The sequence below is a fragment of the Prionailurus bengalensis genome, chromosome D1 (genome assembly GCF_016509475.1).
Source record: "Prionailurus bengalensis isolate Pbe53 chromosome D1, Fcat_Pben_1.1_paternal_pri, whole genome shotgun sequence".
Classification (NCBI taxonomy): domain Eukaryota; kingdom Metazoa; phylum Chordata; class Mammalia; order Carnivora; family Felidae; genus Prionailurus; species Prionailurus bengalensis.
Window position 1 is genome coordinate 46,129,518 of NC_057346.1, and position 16,986 is coordinate 46,146,503.

Consider the following 16,986-nt stretch of genomic DNA (forward strand, 5'->3'; position numbering starts at 1 on the left):
GGCTACCCAGGAGCCCTACTGTGGACCTTGTTATCAGTGGTGTCTAACAGAACTTCCTGCAAAGATGTAAATGTTCCACACCTGTGCTATCCCATCCCACAGCCACTACGTGCCAGTGAAACTAGGCTAGTGTCACTGAGGAACTGGATTTTTAATTTTATTCCATTTAAATTAATTTGCTTAAATTTACGGAGCCACATGTGGCTAATGGCTATTGTACTGGGCTGCGCAAAGCAACACTGAGCACCGGGTGTCTGAGGGTTTCTACTCTGAATCCCAAAGCCAGGGCCTCCCTAAAGGGTGAGACAGTAAAGGCTATGTTAATCCCTAAACGCTACCCTCTCTGGGCGTTCAGTTCGGCAAGATGGAGCGGCTCTTTAGTCAAGATGGAGCGGCTCAGGAGGCAAGCTGAGCTTCATTTAGGCACTGGGGAGGCACGTGCACACGGTTACGAGGCGCTCCACGCGCGTCCTCAGGGGAAGCCCCGCACTGCGAACAAAGGTTCGGGGACCTCTCTTTCCAGAACGCAGGAGCCTGGCGCTCTTGCGGCTGCGGGTGAGGTCCAGCCATTGGCAGGAGGGGAACACTGGACCGCAGCAACTCGCCCCGCCTGCCACATCAGCTCTGGGCGCAGCACAGGTGGGCTGGGGAAGGAAGGAATCGAGGCAAGCCACTGAGCGAGGCTGAAGGTGCGGGGGGCCCTTCGCTGAGCAGTCGCCTCTTCCTCGCGGGGATGGGGGCGGGGATGGCGCGGGAGGTCAACCGCACCGGATCTGCTTCCTGGGCTTGCTTTCGCTTTGCCGGGGATTTGGCGAGGCCTGCGCAACGCAAGCGAGCCGGGAGAGCGGCGCAGGTGGCCGCCGAGGAGGGGCGGGGGCTAGCGCCTTTCACCCTTCCCGACCCTCTGCTCTTTACCCGAGGACGCAGCCTCGGCTCAGACTCGGTGCCCTGCGGCGCGCGTGGTTCGTGGTTGGCCGTCAGGCGCCCCTGACCTTGGTTTCTCCCCGGTGCCAGGTCTGCGCAAGGACCATGGGCGCCGCGCTGGGCACGAGCGCACGGCTGGCGCCCCTGCGGGGCCGGGCCTGCGGCGCCGTCCCGCGCTGGGCGCCCTCTGCACCCGCCCGAGGCTGCCACTCCAAGCCCGGCGCGGCGCGCCCGGTGCCCCTGAAGAAGCGCGGTTACGATGTTACCAGGAACCCTCATCTCAACAAGGTAACGGGTCCGGGAGGGCAGGGTGGCCCTGGGGCTGGCGGGGAGGTGCGCCCCGCCCCCTGGGTCTGGGTTGGATCTTCCCAGGCGCCCTTCCAGCGGTTTTCCATTTTTGCCTTGCAGAGGCTTGGTGTAACTCGCTTCGGCTCCCCCATCCCCCCCCCCTTTTCTGCGTGGAAAGAGGTGACCAGTCATGTAGGGGGGCTTATTTCTTCTACAGGAACAATAAAAACTGGGTTGATATCCTCGTGGCCCGTACGACCTGGTGTCAGATCTTCCCCTGAAGCTTACTAATTCTGTTGGTCTTGGGCAGTTCATTTAACCTCTGTCAGGTTCATGTTTTCTTATCTGTAAATGAGAGACAGTTGTCTCCTGCGTGTTGTAAGACGTAAAGGGAAAATGGAGGCAGAATTCTTAGCACGGTGCCTGATACCCAGTGAGAACAAATGTCGACTAAGGTTGTAATTATTATTCTGAGTTAAGGTTAATTTGAGAGTGGGAATAAGGAAGTCTAGAATTAAAGAACTTTTAGACCTTGACGGGGCATCAGAGAGCCTAACTCAAATCTCTCCTTTTACAGATGAGGAAACAAAACAAAGGGAACTAGCTCAAGGTCACGAGCTAGTTAGTTCTGGTTCTGCCACTGGAATCCAGAACATGGTGCTTAAGAACACATGCATTTGTATCTGGAAGTAGAGTTTAGTATCACTGGTGGTAAAACCCTGGAAGCAAGACACTTAGGTTTGAGGCCTGTCTCCCGACGCCTCCTCAGATTAATTTGGGCATCTCATTTACTGTCTACAGGGTTCAGCTTTCTCCTGCTTAAAATGATAGCATGACAGACCACTATTCCTACCTCATTTGGTTATTGTGACAATTAAATTAATTACTAAAGTTGAAATGATACTTTAAACTACATAGTGCTTGATAAACAAGTAATTACTACAAAACAAACATTTTTAATAATTTCTTTGACTCAGGATTGTAAAATTCAGGTGAGGAAATACATGTGGAGAGGTGTTTTTGAAAAATAGGAACAATTATACAGATGCTAAATATTAGGTTTATTTCCTGCAGAATTAATAGAAGCTATGGAAAAAAAAATCTTTCCCTATCACATCACTCTTTGTCTCCTCCAAAAGAGACCTTAAGTCCTTTGTATATTACTACTTTGGGGTATTTAAGGTGTTTTATGAATTTTAATTACTTTGGTAGCAAGTGTTAAAAAAGTCAACTCAAACTGGCTTAAGCAGACAAAAGCCTTCTTTAACTAAATATCTAGAGGAAGGGTTGCAGGCAAGACTTGACCCAGCAGTCCAGATGGCATCTCTAAGGGTGCAGGTGCTTTCTGGCTCTCTGCTTCTGCAATGTCAGCTTTATCCTCAGACTCCATCCAGGGGAGTCTTTAGCCTCTGTGCTGCCAAAATGTCCTATCTCTTTTTTTCACACCACACTGTTCAGGGATAGAAAGACACTTTCTTCTGGTAGAGAAGGATACTTTCTCTGAAGTCTCAAGAAAAGAGTCATCTGTCCCACCAACTCTGATTGAATTCCCTTCCTATTCTCAAACTGATTACCATAACTTAAGCCTGTCAGGGCTCACTCTTAGAATTAAAGATAGAGTTTAAGGTAGTGCCACTCATACCAACTGTTTTAGAGTAAGGGGATGTGGCTTCTGCACAGTAAATCTGTGCACAGTCATCAGATGAAGGAGGGGTTGGGGCTGGAAAGCAAAACAATAAATTCCCACCACAGACTCCAATTGTTTTGACAATATGTGCCTTAGAAGTACTGGCATGTTACCAGTCAGCACTTAACTGCTTTGTGAATAGCTAAAAAAAAATAAAAGAAGGTCTTGAATGTCTTCTTTTTTAGCCCTAGGTGTATGACTGCCTAAAAGCACTCTCTCCTTGTCCCTGATATAAATTTTTTCTTCCTAAATAATATAAATGGGACGTTGTCCATAAAGCTAGTGGGCCTGACCCTTTCATAATATTTAAGACTTTTTGTATATCCTTGAAGTCAGGTGATGCTGGTCTGGGGTGAGGAAGGTATCTGGGGTGATGCAGAGGGAGTCTGTTGGCACCCCCCATTCACCCTTGGGGAGGGTGGGAGGAGCAGCAACGGAAGGAACAGCACTGCAGGGCGCTGCTGCTGACACCTTTCACTTCCCCCTGCAGTGCCCCCCCCCCCTTGCTGTCCCGCTGACCTCCAGCACTCTGAGACTCTCCAGGGAAGGCTTGAAGCGTGCACTTTCCATCAGCCAGATGGGGAGACTTGCTGACTTAAACAGAACTGAGGTTATCACTGAGAAAATAAGAGGAAGGCAGCTTGGAAGGGAGCTGCACTTAGTGGGCGGGTCTGTGGGTGGATTTTGTGTTTTTTTTTTTTTGCTAGACGATGAGCTCCTCCAGGGCAGGGGCTGAGTTTCATGCATTTGTGGCTGGCGTGGGGTATTTCCTGAAGGATCTAGCAAGGCCATGAACATGAAAATTAGCATTACATTCTTGGAATGTGTTTACAAGGTTCTTTTTAATTTTTAACTTTATTTTTTTAATTGAAGTATAGTTGACATATGATACTCCATTAGTTTCAAGTGTGGTTGTTGCCAGAGGCGAGGTGAGCGGCGTTGGGGATGGGTGAAATAGGTAAAGGAGGTTAAGAGGTACACATTTCCAGTTATAAGATAAATAAGTCACGGGGATGTAGAGTATAGCATAGGGAATGTGTTCGCTAGATTTGCATTCCAGTTTAGATAGGTCAGGAGAGGCATTTAAGAAGAAGCTTGAGGGCAGCACATTGTTGGGAGATGGAATTCTCTAGGAGAAGAGCTGCTGAATGGGCCAAGTATCACTGCTGTTCTGGAATGACTGGGTCTGGTTCCAGCTCTTTCATAATCTGCCCGTGTGATCTGTGACGAGTTCATGAGCCCCTCTGCCCATGTCGCACCACTGCTTTGAGGATCATGGGAGATACCTGTGAAATCATTTTGCAAACTGAAAGAAACGAAATATTTAATGATCATGTTGACACTCCAGAGGTGGGGGTGGAGGGGCCCTTAGAAATGACCTAGTCTGCAGGTTTTCAGATTACGGGTCACAAATTTTGGAACATGAAGTTAAGCTTAGTGGGTCTAACCAGCATTTTTATTTTAAAGAAATAGGTTAGAATAGAATTTAAAAAGAGCAAATGCATTAAACTTCATAAAGAAAAGTATTAAGTCACCACGTGAAAAACCAGTTTTCACTATGGATTGTTGTAAAGAAAAAGTTTTTGAAAATCATTGTTCTCATTCAGTTCCACAGTTTCAGATGGAGGGACAAGCTGAGAAGGTAAGCCCAGAGAGATCATCATGGTTGCAGAAGTGGATAGAAGCAGCCTGCCTTCTGATTTTCAGTCCACTGAATAGCAATGACAATTCTCATTTACATCTGCTTTGGCTGATTTAGGCATATTCCTAATAATGACAGAATTAGAACTAGAGGATTCTGAGTTCCCTATTGGAGTCTAGGTTTTCTAAGTGATGCAAATTCAATGGTACGTCAATTTCTGTTTCTTTTTTTTACTACCATTTATACTTTTCTTGTAAGATTTATGTAAGGACCTCTTCTATTACCCATTGACAGTGGCAACAGGGCAGATATTTGATACATATTACAAGATGTCAGCTATATTTTACTTACATTAAATAGGTAACTATCAACCCCTATTTATAGGGCTGTCTTCATAGGCAGGTTTTCATCCCCATTCTATTCAGGTAGCAAGTGGGCCTTCAGAACATTTCTGGCCTTACCTTTACCGGTACCCTCTTTTGGGAGGGGCCTTCCTATTCCCTGCTCCCCATACTAGATTCCAGTCCCTGCATTCGTCTTATCTCTCTGTTTGTTTCCTTTTGGCACTGAGCACCCTGTGATAATGGCTGGTTGGTGTTCCACACTAGGCCCTGAGCACCATGCAGACAGGCTGTTTTGTCGCATGGTGTTCTCTGTGTCTGACTTGAGATGCCCAATGAATAGATGCTCTTTAACGATCTCAATGGAGTTATGACCCCTTTCCTCTCAACTTTATTAATCCTAGTGCTGCTACTTTGCAGGTACCCTAATGCTCTTGTTGCCCGGACAAATGCCTGCCAGCGGCCTGTTTGGAGGACCCTTACCTCCCCAGACTTAAGGGCATTTCACTGAAGGTATACATTATTTCTTGGAGTGCATCAGCCTCCTCCTTTGACCCGTATGCCAGCAGTGACTTTCGCCGTAAACTTCCACCAGCCCTCCACCTGCCTCTCTGCAGTTTTTTCTCTTGAGCTTGATGGGAAAGAACGAGTGAGAAGGGTCCTTAGTCAAATCACCATGATTATGTGCCAGCACATTTCATGCAGCATTCAGAGACCTCAGGGCCCTGCAGATGACCACCTTCCTACGTGGACCTGATGCATGTAGGTTAGTGAGCGTGTCAAGGTTTGGTGGCCAGTGCTGCAGCGTTTCAGCTGAATCTCTTGTGTCTTCAGTGGTGAGTCCTTAGGTTCTCACACAGCTAGGATTTGCCTTTGGTTAAGCTGTACTTTTTTATTTGGTGCCAGCTTAGAACTTGATCTTGCCTCCTTTGCGTGAGGGGAGCCGTTGCCATACTTGGCTCACCGATCAACCAGGAGATGATGGCTGGGTCATATGGGCATTTAGAAGTTTGTTGGTGATGCTGTTTCCTGCACCCAAAGCAGAAAACATCATGTGTCTTCGTGAGACCTCTGCTTTGGACAGGATGTTGACTTGGGCACCCCTGATTGACAGAGAAGCAGTGGGTTAGGAAGTCAACACTATTTCCATTAGCAGCAGTTCACTCTACACTTGAGCTTCGTGTGCAGTGACTCAGGACATTGAAGCTCAACTATCGTTCCAATATTTTAAGAACAGACAAGCAGAGGCAGGTTGGAATTAAATCGCACCTTGTTGGCTACCGTTCTGGCTTCATGAGATTGAAAGCATTTGCTGTTAGGGCTTCATGCTTGTAATGGCTGACAGAACCCGTATTAGTCCAGCTAAAGGTTAGGCAATTGTAACGAGGCAAACCCAATATGGAGGCTTAAACAAGACAGAGGGTAGGTCTGTCTTATAAACAAGTTGGGATGGACGATTGCAGGTTGGGGATGTGGCTTAATTTTATTTTTCTCTATCTTCAGCATCCATCTTACGTTTCATGGTCCACGATGGCTGCTCTGGCATCTGCCATCAGTTCTTTAGAGAAGCCAGAGGGAAGGGCACAGATTGAACATGGCAGATATCTCCACTCACGTTCAGCATCCCTACGACCACCAGCCTCGTTCAGTCCATCATCCCATGTCTAGATTTTGCAGGAGCCTCCTCATCAGTCTACCACCTTCCAGCCTTATTCCTTCCGATTCTTAACCCCATCTTGAGAGGCTAAAACTTGCACACATCCTCAGCCACTCTCTTTCTTTCACACCCCATAGCCAGTCAACCAGATAGTTCTGTTGCTGTGTTTTTGGACAAGTCTGGAATCCAACCCCTGCTTACCATGGGTCCCACCCTGACCTAAGCCACCAACATTCCTTGGCTGGATAAACGGCAGCCTCCTAGCTGGCGTCCTTGCTACCACCTGAGCTCCTCTTATTTGTTCTGCACACAACAGCCAGTGTGATCCTTTTAAAACTGTTTGGTCACGTCGCTCTTCTGCTCAAACCCCACAAAGTCAGAGTCCTTAGAACACCTTGGGTGATTTGACCCTCTCTGACCTTGTCTTTGCTACTCCTCAGCCTCACTCACTGCCCAAACCAGCTGGCCTCCTCGATGTTCCTCACACACTGTAAGCATGCTCCTGCTTCAAGTCTTTGCAGTGGCTGTTCCCCCTTCCATGAACACACGTCCCCTCCATAGCCACATGGCCATCCCCTCGTCTTCTTCAGGGCATCTCCCTTTCGCAGTGAGACCTACTCTGCCCCACCAGATGCAGTTGTGAATGTCCTTCAATTTTCCTGGTCCTCCTGAACGTGGTCTACTTTCCTCCATGGTGTTTGATATTTCCTAATGTACTATTTAATGACCTCACCTAATATATCTCTTGTTTATTGTTTGTATTTCCCCACTATCACGTAAGCTCCGTTAAGACAGGCATTTTTGTCATATTTGTTCATTGATGTATCCAAGCTACTCTGAACAGTGGCTGGCCCATACTTAGTGCTCAGTAAACAATTATTGGATGAGTGAGTCATTCAGAGACACTAAGAATCTGCTAAGAATCTGCTAAGATTCCTTCCTTTCACCTCCCTTTTCACCAAAGCCCCCATCTTTCACCCTGTGTCTCTGCTCCCCAAGGATCTGCCTGTGTAGTGTGTGTATGCCCAGGATCACCTCTATCTGGAGTGTAGATCACTATGGCCTTCTCTATGGCCCACTATTGCTATGACCCGTCTCTAACACAGGGGTGGCATTCTTATTCTGTGTCCTTTTTCAAAGTTTGCCTGCATATCATTAGTTATCTTCTAGAGGTAATATGTTTAGTTTCATGTAATAAAATGTTAACCTAGGAACCCTGCCACCTGTTCTAAAAATGATTGTAAACAGCAACCTCTAGATCTTGGAAATAGTGACACTGGAGGGCACGTCCCATACAGAAATACGTGTTGTCTGGCTCAGACTTGAACCAGCTGGCATCTCAGTCAGTCCAGCTCTCTGGGCTGTCTGTGTGGAGTGTCTGTGGATACATTTCCAGGTTCATCTCCAGTCTCCCTGTTTATAGTTTCTCTTGGTTCCCTTGGACCTTTGTAGGTTCTGGGGTTACGGCTTTATTTTACTTTGCATTTTTGCCATTGCTACCAAAGGTTTCTTTTATCATCTACCCTCTTCTTTCCAGATGCCCATTTTGTGGCGAGGGGGAGAAAAGGGCCTTTCATTCCTATGGCCGTTGCAGAGGGATCACTAATGTGCAGCACTTTTGTTTGTAAGGACATGGACTGTTGTCCGCTTCCAAAACTTCACTTTGATGTGTGAAAAGTACATTGGGAAATCCTTTGGGGTGATGTCTGACTGCGTCTCTGATGCAGAACACAAAAGATGCTCTATGACGGTGTGATGAAAATCTGAGGGATACCCTACAGTTGGGAAGCTGAGGTCAGCGGTTAAAAGCATGCATTCATTCTGTACCCAAACGGTTGCCTGGCAGCCTGCTTAAAACACAGTTCCGACCAAAAGGGACACAGTAAAGAGTAAAATGTACCAGTCATTTGAGGAGAGGGATATTTGATGGAAAGATCGTCAGCTTTGAGGAACTTGAATAAGAGAAAATCAAAGCTGCATTTGCTTTTAGAAGTTTTACTGAAAGCTGGAGGGACTGTAGAGTTGAATTGAATGATTAGCAACTTGAGAATTTTTTTTTTTTTTAAAGCATTTTGTCTGGATTCTGCACTGTTGTTGGCTAGTATCTACATGAAGCCCACAGCACACTTGGTCCTGAAACGTACTCCCCTAAGGTGTGGAACTCTGGAGAGGGCAGACCCTGCTGGGTCCTTTGTTTTGTTTTGTTTTGCTCTTTCAGAAAACAGAAGGACGGAGCCACTGTCTGCACAAGTTCGTGTCTCTCCTGAGTTGCTGAGGTGTCCTATGACTTTCCCAGTAGGAGAAAGAAAGGAAGCCAAGTGCCTTCATTGTGTAAGGGGGAGCTGGGTCTCCACTTACACTAGACAGTCTCTATTCCCTCTTTTTCTGGTTTCTGAAGGAGGTGTTGAGTTTTCCAAGCCAGGTTCCTACTGTACCAAATTTCCTTCCATAGTGGAGTGCCTTGTGGAGGGGATTCAAGTAATAATTAAATGAGCTAGAATTTTTTTAGGGCATACAGTGTGCCCAGAATTGTTCTAAGCAGTTTTTATGATTAACACGTTTCATGTAATACCACAACCTTGTGAAGCACGCTGTTATTTTACAGATGAGGAAATGGAGGCACAAGGAGGTTGGCTGAGTTAGCTAACTTACCCAAGGTCATGCAAGTCATAATGGCAGAGCTGGGTCTTGAACCCAGGCCATCTGGTTATAGGCCCGCATCCTCTACCAACCCTGCCCTCCTCCATGATGCACAGCCACCTCTGGGCTGCACGGGCCCTCTCACTTGAGGCTGGCACATGGAGTCTGATGCTCTGGGGTCTTGCCAGGCACTAACAGGGTACTCCGTGTCCTGGAACCTCTAACAAACTGTTACCACCTCCACTGGCTCTGTTAGATCAGACTCTGGGAATTGGAAGGAACTTTAAAGATCACTGGATGCCTTCTCTTCACCCTTTAAATGTGTGTAATTTCCCAAAGACTCGTTTATGTATCAAATTTATTCAATCAACATTTGCTCAGTATCTTTTATGTTTTAGGCAGTGGAAATCCAAGGTGAATACCACCTTCTTTTGCCTTCAGGGAGCTCCACGTGTAAGAGGGGTGATGGTGGGACCAGTTAGTAAGCAGGAAGTTGAATTCAGTAGGTCAGTGTAATGAGAGGCGCATGGGTATTAGGGCTCTTCAGGGCTACCTCTGCCACACTGCCTTCCTTAATAATGCCACATGGAAGCTACTCATTCATCCTTTATACTCCTTTGGCGTTTAGCTCATGCAGTCATGGCTCTTTTCCACATTTGGCCTCAGTATACCTTTATAGTATGCATGATTGTCTCCATCTTGATATCATTTTCAGATCCAGAGCCATGTCTGAGGCATCATGTGCCCAGCTACAATGCCTTCTTCACAGTACCCTCTACAACCATTAATTATATGAATCACTTTCACATTCCCTCCTGGACAGGTAAGAAATTACTATGGTGAAGACTGATGGTATACAATCCCATCTCCTGTCTCTTCTAAAAAGATGGTGACAATGTAAATCCTATTTAGATCTCTCCATGGGACTTGGAGGATTTTGAAAGCCAGTAGAAATGTGTTATTCTGGTCATATACATTTTGAAAATCCATTTCTTTAAGAGAGTCTTCTGCTCTGATGCTGTGCCAGATGCATGTCATCTAAAGAATAGCACCTTTATCGGGGCGCCTGGGTGGCGCAGTCGGTTAAGCGTCCGACTTCAGCCAGGTCACGATCTCGCGGTCCGTGAGTTCGAGCCCCGCGTCAGGCTCTGGGCTGATGGCTCAGAGCCTGGATCCTGTTTCCGATTCTGTGTCTCCCTCTCTCTCTGCCCCTCCCCCGTTCATGCTCTGTGTCTCTCTGTCCCAAAAATAAACGTTGAAAAAAAAAATTAAAAAAAAAAAAAGAACAGCACCTTTATGATGAAATTTTTTATTCTCATCCGTGAGGCCGTTTTAAAGACATTAGATTTAAACCCGCTAAAACTAACAACAGGTTAAAGGATTTTGGAGGCTGAGGGGAAGTAGTCAGCTCAGATCGATTGCCTGTGGTTTTCCAGGGGTATGGCCTGGACCAGGTAGTAGGCAGGAGAGCACACAGGCTACAGTCTAGGAATTCGGAGTCAAGGTTGTAGTTCCAGCTCTGTCATTCACTACATTTGGGATCTTGGGAATGCCACTTCATTTCTCTAAGCCTCAGTTTCTCATTTTGGAAGGGAGATGATAATAAAATATACCTACTTCACAGGGTACTCCAGTGATTAAATGAAATAATATATGTCAAGCACATTGTAAGTGCTCAGTTAATTATGTCTCAGTTAATCCATGTCTCTGAAGCTTCTGCTCCGTTCCTAACACAAGGCATCACACCATAGGCTGTGGACCTACCCTCTTAGAGAATCCATTCTGAAGGAGAAGGGAAGACCAAGAGATCCAAATTCATTTTCCATTGGCAGGGATACAGCCGATTTGGGCAGAGGTTTGATAAGAGAGGAATGAGTCAGGGAAGAGACAGGTTGGGTGGAGACGTTATGATAATTTCTCTGTACTTGACGGAGCTTAAATTGGATGATCTAGATGTTTGCCTCAAAGAAACTTGAATAAAAATGTCTGTGGCAGCAGAAAACTCAAGAGCCGTGTGAAGAGCTCGTACTTCTGGAAGTTGAGACTGGGGTGGAAGGGAGTGGCCACCATCAAACCCTGCAGGAATCTCAGGATTTTGTCCCAACATCTTGGCACATTCTAACCAAGCATTTAAAAATGAACTCTGAAAAACAAACCCAAACTTAGCAGATCTGTTTATCTGCCAGTCCATCGGTCTCTGTCTGTCTCTAACACTCTGTCTCAGGAGGTTATGATATCAAGACAGCAAGACAAGAGAATGTCTGCTATGGTAGTTGAGCATAGAAGTTAAAATGTTGCTTCAAATTCAGCTAAATTGGTCACAGTCCACTTCACCAAGCTGGCAGCCAGACTGGGCAGAGTTTAAGAGACTCCTACAATCTCCATATACTCTGTTGTGGGTCATTAATGAATAATTGCATAAAAACATTTTAAATGAGGCTCTGTTAGAACTCAGGATGAGCATCCCTCAAAAGACTAATAGGTCATCTTGTCCAGCCCTCCATCTCTGAGCAGTTACCATGATTTTACAGGTAAGGATTCAAAGGCCCAGAGGGGCTGGATGTCCTACCCAGGGAGTGAGTTGAGGTTGGTGTCTGTCCCTTTGACCTGCTGCCTTTGTCTGTCCTCCTAAAATAGTGCCTGAGTCAGCCCCATCGACTATGCAGCGTGCCTTTGAGTCTCTCCATAGAAAGGGGATGCTTTGATATTGAACACGGACATATGCTGGGTGTCCATTTGTGAAGGAAGAGTAGGCCTGCTCCTGATTCCCACCTTCATTTCAGGTTTTGTGTCTTTCTCTGCAGTAACGTGATCATGAAGACAAAACAGCTGACAGAGAGCTTAGCCCTAATGTCATGCTCTCCCTTATCTCTTTTATTTTTGGTCTTTTCCACGCCATCATTGTTTGTTTTGACGGGTAAAATCACTTCAGGTCATAGAACAGTGAACAACGATGCCGTTGCCCCCTGTTAAAGCAGGCATGGATATGGTGTGGGGAAAAAACCCTGTTAACAGCCATTTTTAGAAACAGGCTTTGAAATCTGTCCATCAGAGCTGGAAGATTTCCACTGTTTTCACACTCCAGGAGCTGGCAGGAGCTTCTCCTCACGTCTCAGAAGCCTCAGGAGCTGCCTGGCCATGCCTGTGGGAGATGACAGCATGGGTGTGGGTGCGCATCCTGCCGTGGGGCACTGGGAGGGAGGGCCTGCAGGGCGGAGACGTAGTCCTGCCTCCAGGAATTGGCCCAGGCTGGAGGCCCTTGAGCATCATGGGCTGTTCCTTTGTTGACTGAGCTGTTTGGCATTCTGTGACCTCCTACCAGTCAACTGGACAGCGAGTCAGCTCCCTCCTCCGGGACTCATAATTGCTGGAGTAATAATATTAGAAACAATAATAATGAACACTTAGATAATGCCTGCCCTGCCAGATACTTTTATAGATGCCTTACATATATTATCGCCAAGCAGAGAAAAAATTGTGAAGTAAGCTTTTCCTGTAGCTGTCTATAGAGAAGGACAGCAAGTAAATAAAAGTATACAGATGGTTATTAGTGGTAGAGATGAAATAAACAGGGCACAATGTGAGAGCATAACAGAGGGTTGACTTCAATGGTGAGGGAAGACCTCTTAAGGAGGCGATATTTGAGAAGGTTCCTAAAGAAAGAGGAGCCAACCAGAGGAGAAGCCAGGGTAAGAGTGATTGGGGCAGAGGGAACAGCTCATGCAGAGTATGGAGGCAGCAAGCAGCGTGGAAGGCCGGGTGCTGAGCCCTGACATAATGGAGTCCAATGGGAGTGTGACGAACAAGGCAGGGGGAGGTGCGGGCCTTACCTAAAATCAGGGTGGAGAGGACTCGGGGGCCAGGGCATGCAGGGCCGTGGAGTCTGGCTGCCAGGTTTCATTCTCTGTACAACAGGACACTCTTACATGATTCTAAGTGAGGAAGTGATGGGATTGGATTTACGTGAATGAACGGTCTCTCTGGTTGCCCTCAGGTTGGAGGGCAAGAGTGGAAGCAGGAAGACCACTAGAGGTGACTGCAGCAGTGGGAGCGAGAGAAGACAGGGCTGGCACGTGGGTAATGGGGTGGAGGGCAGAGGAGAGAAGTGGCTGGGTTGGAAATCGAGTTTGAAGGTGGACTGGATGGGACATGACCCTGTGTCCTTCTTCCGATTGACCAGGACTCCATCTGCACAAATTTCCCTGTCATGCCACCCAAGCTCAATGCAGCTGCTGCTATAGTTGGTGGTGATACTTCCCATACTTCCTCAGCACACCTCATAATAACAAGGACATAGATGGCTGGCGTTTTACCTTTGGAAGTGCTTCCTGGTGGGTCATCTCATTTGATGCCCACAAAAACCTTGTGAGGCAGACCATCTGTTTTATAGGGGGCAACACCAGGGCCCAGAGAGCCTAAGTCAATTGCCCAGGTATCCCAGACAATGACAGGCAGCAGTAATGAAGGGATCAATCCAGGTTCTCTGAGACTGTTCACTGGTTTATTAAACAGATATCTGTCGAGCACCTTGTGTGTCCAGGCTTAGGGTTCAGAGGAAGAGACAGACTTGAAAACCCATAAATGTCATGCAGTATAATAGGTTTTATATTACATTAAAATTATGTTATTAGTAATGCCCAAGACATTTTTGCCTTGGTGGGGAGAAGGGTGAAGTTTCTTAAAGTGGATGGCCTTGGATCCTTATATTAAATTATGTAAATAACGTGTGACGTAAAGTAAAAATGGAAATCTGCTCTGACCTCTCTCCTGAGGTAACTACTTAATTTTATCTGTGTCTCAGTGCTAATACCTAAAAGGTATATAGGGATTCCCTGGGCAGACAAGGTGGAGGAAAGGCATCCTGAGCAAATATGGTAGAATGGCATGGCCTGTGAAGAACTGTGGGTGATTCTGAAGGACAGAGTGTGTGGGGTGATGGGACTGGAGAGCAAGGCAGGGTCAGACATGGGTGGGGGACTAGGGCTGCTGTTGCCTGCTTGAAGAGTTTGATCTTAGTCCTGAAGGGAGGGGGCGCTGGGACGTGATACTGTGGGATTCAGAAGGGCCTAATGTGACAATGGGGAGGCCGACGCATATCTGAGAGGTGCCAAGGAAGCAGAGACTGCATCCATTCCAGAATTCCTTGAGTGCCTAATAGCAGGAGGAGATCAAGATTTATTGTCAATATTCAAAAAAAAAAAAAAAAAAAAAAAGGAGAAAAGCAATTGGAAACCAAATATTTATCCATCATAAATTTATACAGCTTCACTAGGATATTATATTTCTTTGTCTTTGCCTAGAATTAAACAGAGTAAAACTATTAATACTGGTTATCTAATGCCAGGATCAGAAATTCTGCTTGGCTTAGAACGTTGTGTGTCTTAAACGTTGGAAAATTTTTGTTAAGTGCAAGATTTCTGAAAACCTGAAATTCCTTAAGGAGTACTTTGGCACCGGGGGAAATGTGAGGACTTACTGACTTAGCCTTGCTTTAAGTGTTTTACTCTGAATATTGGTTGTTCTGATACTGATCCTTGTTCTGATTCTGTTCCCACAAAGCAGTAATCTGGTTATAATTTTATCTCCCAAAGTGGAGAAAAGATGCTGACTCATTGAGAACATGGTCATTTTTGTCATGAGGGGACATTGCCAAGCCTGGCCTCGCTGCCCTTCCCCCATCACAAAGACTGAGTGCGATTCTATTTTAACACCTTCAGGGTTCAAGGGACTTCCTTTTTCTTCTGTGTTTTCCTTAAATCCCCTGGAAAAGCAATAATTCTTTACACTGAAAATGGAAAAAAATATTCATAGTTCAGAAAGTGTATTTTCTAGATGAGAATTTCCTTCCTCTGTTTTTTCTTTTCTTCCTCTATTTTTTTTTTCCCCCTTGAGAAGACTTAGGTGGCATAGAAACAAGGATTTGAAGTTCATGCAGTTGAACCTTTCACAAATTTGGCCTTCCATGGGCAGAGTGTTGTCACTTTCTCCATTGGATTGAATTTTAGCTTGCCTTTCGCTTTGCTGAGTCCTGGTTTGTCTTTGTAAACCATAATTCCTGGGGAAGGAAAATAGCAAATCAAAAGCTTATGGGAATGATTTTTTTTGGCAAATTTGACCCAGTATCAGTCACTTGTCTAGGTAAAAAACTATTTAAAGATTTTGAAAGAGGTGAAGTTTTAAAAGAATCAGCAGCACAAATGCCACAGTAAAACAACTCTTGTTTTTCATACAGTCTTTGGCATCATCTGGGCAAAGCCATCTGTCACATGCTATGACTGTAATCATGAAACTATGAACATCATAGAAAGTCCAATGATGAAAACAAGCTTTCCAGAATGAAAATTCCTGGGAGGCTAATAATCTTACAATTCTTACAAAATTGTCAGAGATCTTTGGTTTTACACCATGGGTTTCCCAAGACTTTGATCTTGGGTAACCTATTCTCTAGTATCACTGCAGTGGCTGTCTTTAATTGACTTCCTCTTCAAAGGAATGAATTTTTATAATGGGGCCTACCACTGTAAACATTTCATAATATTGTAGCTTCAAAGAAGGAAGGCTGTAAACACATTTGCATCCACTTAGCTGATGGTTTATAGATCTGAGGGACTCTTAGTTCCCTACGTTCCACAGGGGAAGCATTTATTTCATTGGCTTTGCCTCTGAAGTAGAGTTCCCATCAAGCCACTCAGGAAGTGCTACATTAGCATCTTTGGAAGAATAACCTCTTCTGATGTACTTTCCTCTGGTGTTTGTGTTATAATTCTACTTCTGCCTAAAAAAGTTCTGTGACTTTTACTGTTGCTTTCTTGTTTTCCTTACCAAATGAGTAAGACTTTTCTCCTACTTTCTTTTTTTCTCCTTGGTGTTTGGCCCATTAGAGGTGCATAAGGGCTACTAAAAATTATGCTTAATTTCGATACGTATTATTCACTTGTTCTTTTGAGATGTATTAACTCATACCTTCATTGACCCTGAGGAAACAGAGATCAGATTATGTGTGCTCGTTGTTGAGCATGATGATGTTAGCCTCTGGGAGTCAGAAACCTTTTTTCCCCCATTTCTTCCCATCAGAACTAAGTGCTCAAGTCTGGAGGCTCTCATCCTGGAGAAGAGCTCCTGGGGCTGAGGTGAAGGGAGGGATATATCTTGAAGTATCAGGATACACCAAACCAGGAAGGAGAGAAGAGAACCCAAGTGGGGAGGTAGGCCAATGGGAGGCCAAGAAGAGCTGAGTTGTGTGTTATGTTGCAGACCATAAATGAATGAAGAACATGACAGACAGGAAGAGGAGTGAAGAGGGAAGAATGAGGGTAAATGTCCGTGGTGTGTGAGGTGGGACAGTTCAAGGTCAGAATGAGTGACTGCTGGCTGCCTAGGGAGCATTACTGTTTTGGTGGGTCTGGGAACCTCTGAAGAGGTAAGGCAGCTTCCTAAGAAAACCAAACTGGGCTGCAGTTGGCTGCAGATGGCCCAGTGGGTGCAAGAAGCCTGAGGTCCCAGGTGGTGTCATTTGAGCACATGGTAGCCACATGCTGTAGCTCTTGCCCGAGCACTGGGTTCATGGCCACTCACCTCTGCATACTATGACACTTGCCCTGTTGTATAGCTGCAGCTTGAAGGACATCAGAGCCCCTGAGGCTCAAGGAAATAAGACCCGAAGCCCTCCAACTTTGGGAAACCCCGAATTCCCCTGTTGCAGGACCCAGTGTACCAGAGATCTTCTTGCAGGAATCTTATCTAAGCACCAAAAGGCTGTCCTGCAGTCGTGTTTTTGTTGTGTCTTCTTCCTCTATCAGGGGCCTCT

General features: G+C 45.9%; 1 protein-coding gene across 3 annotated transcripts in view; it reads left to right on the plus strand.

The window, feature by feature from the left end:
* The first annotated feature begins 494 nt into the window (after nucleotides 1-494).
* The window catches only part of ME3 (malic enzyme 3), a 184,715-nt gene continuing 168,223 nt past the window's right edge, over nucleotides 495-16,986 (plus strand). Inside the window, exons 1-2 of one of the 3 annotated variants that reach the window (XM_043579987.1) lie at nucleotides 495-689; nucleotides 1,015-1,212. In XM_043579987.1, the coding sequence (XP_043435922.1) occupies nucleotides 1,030-1,212 (183 nt within the window). In that variant the 5' untranslated portion in view covers nucleotides 495-689; nucleotides 1,015-1,029. Of the gene's footprint in view, nucleotides 690-796; nucleotides 1,213-16,986 lie in introns of those variants that run through there. The other 2 variants (XM_043579986.1, XM_043579989.1) reach the window with 2 other exon arrangements.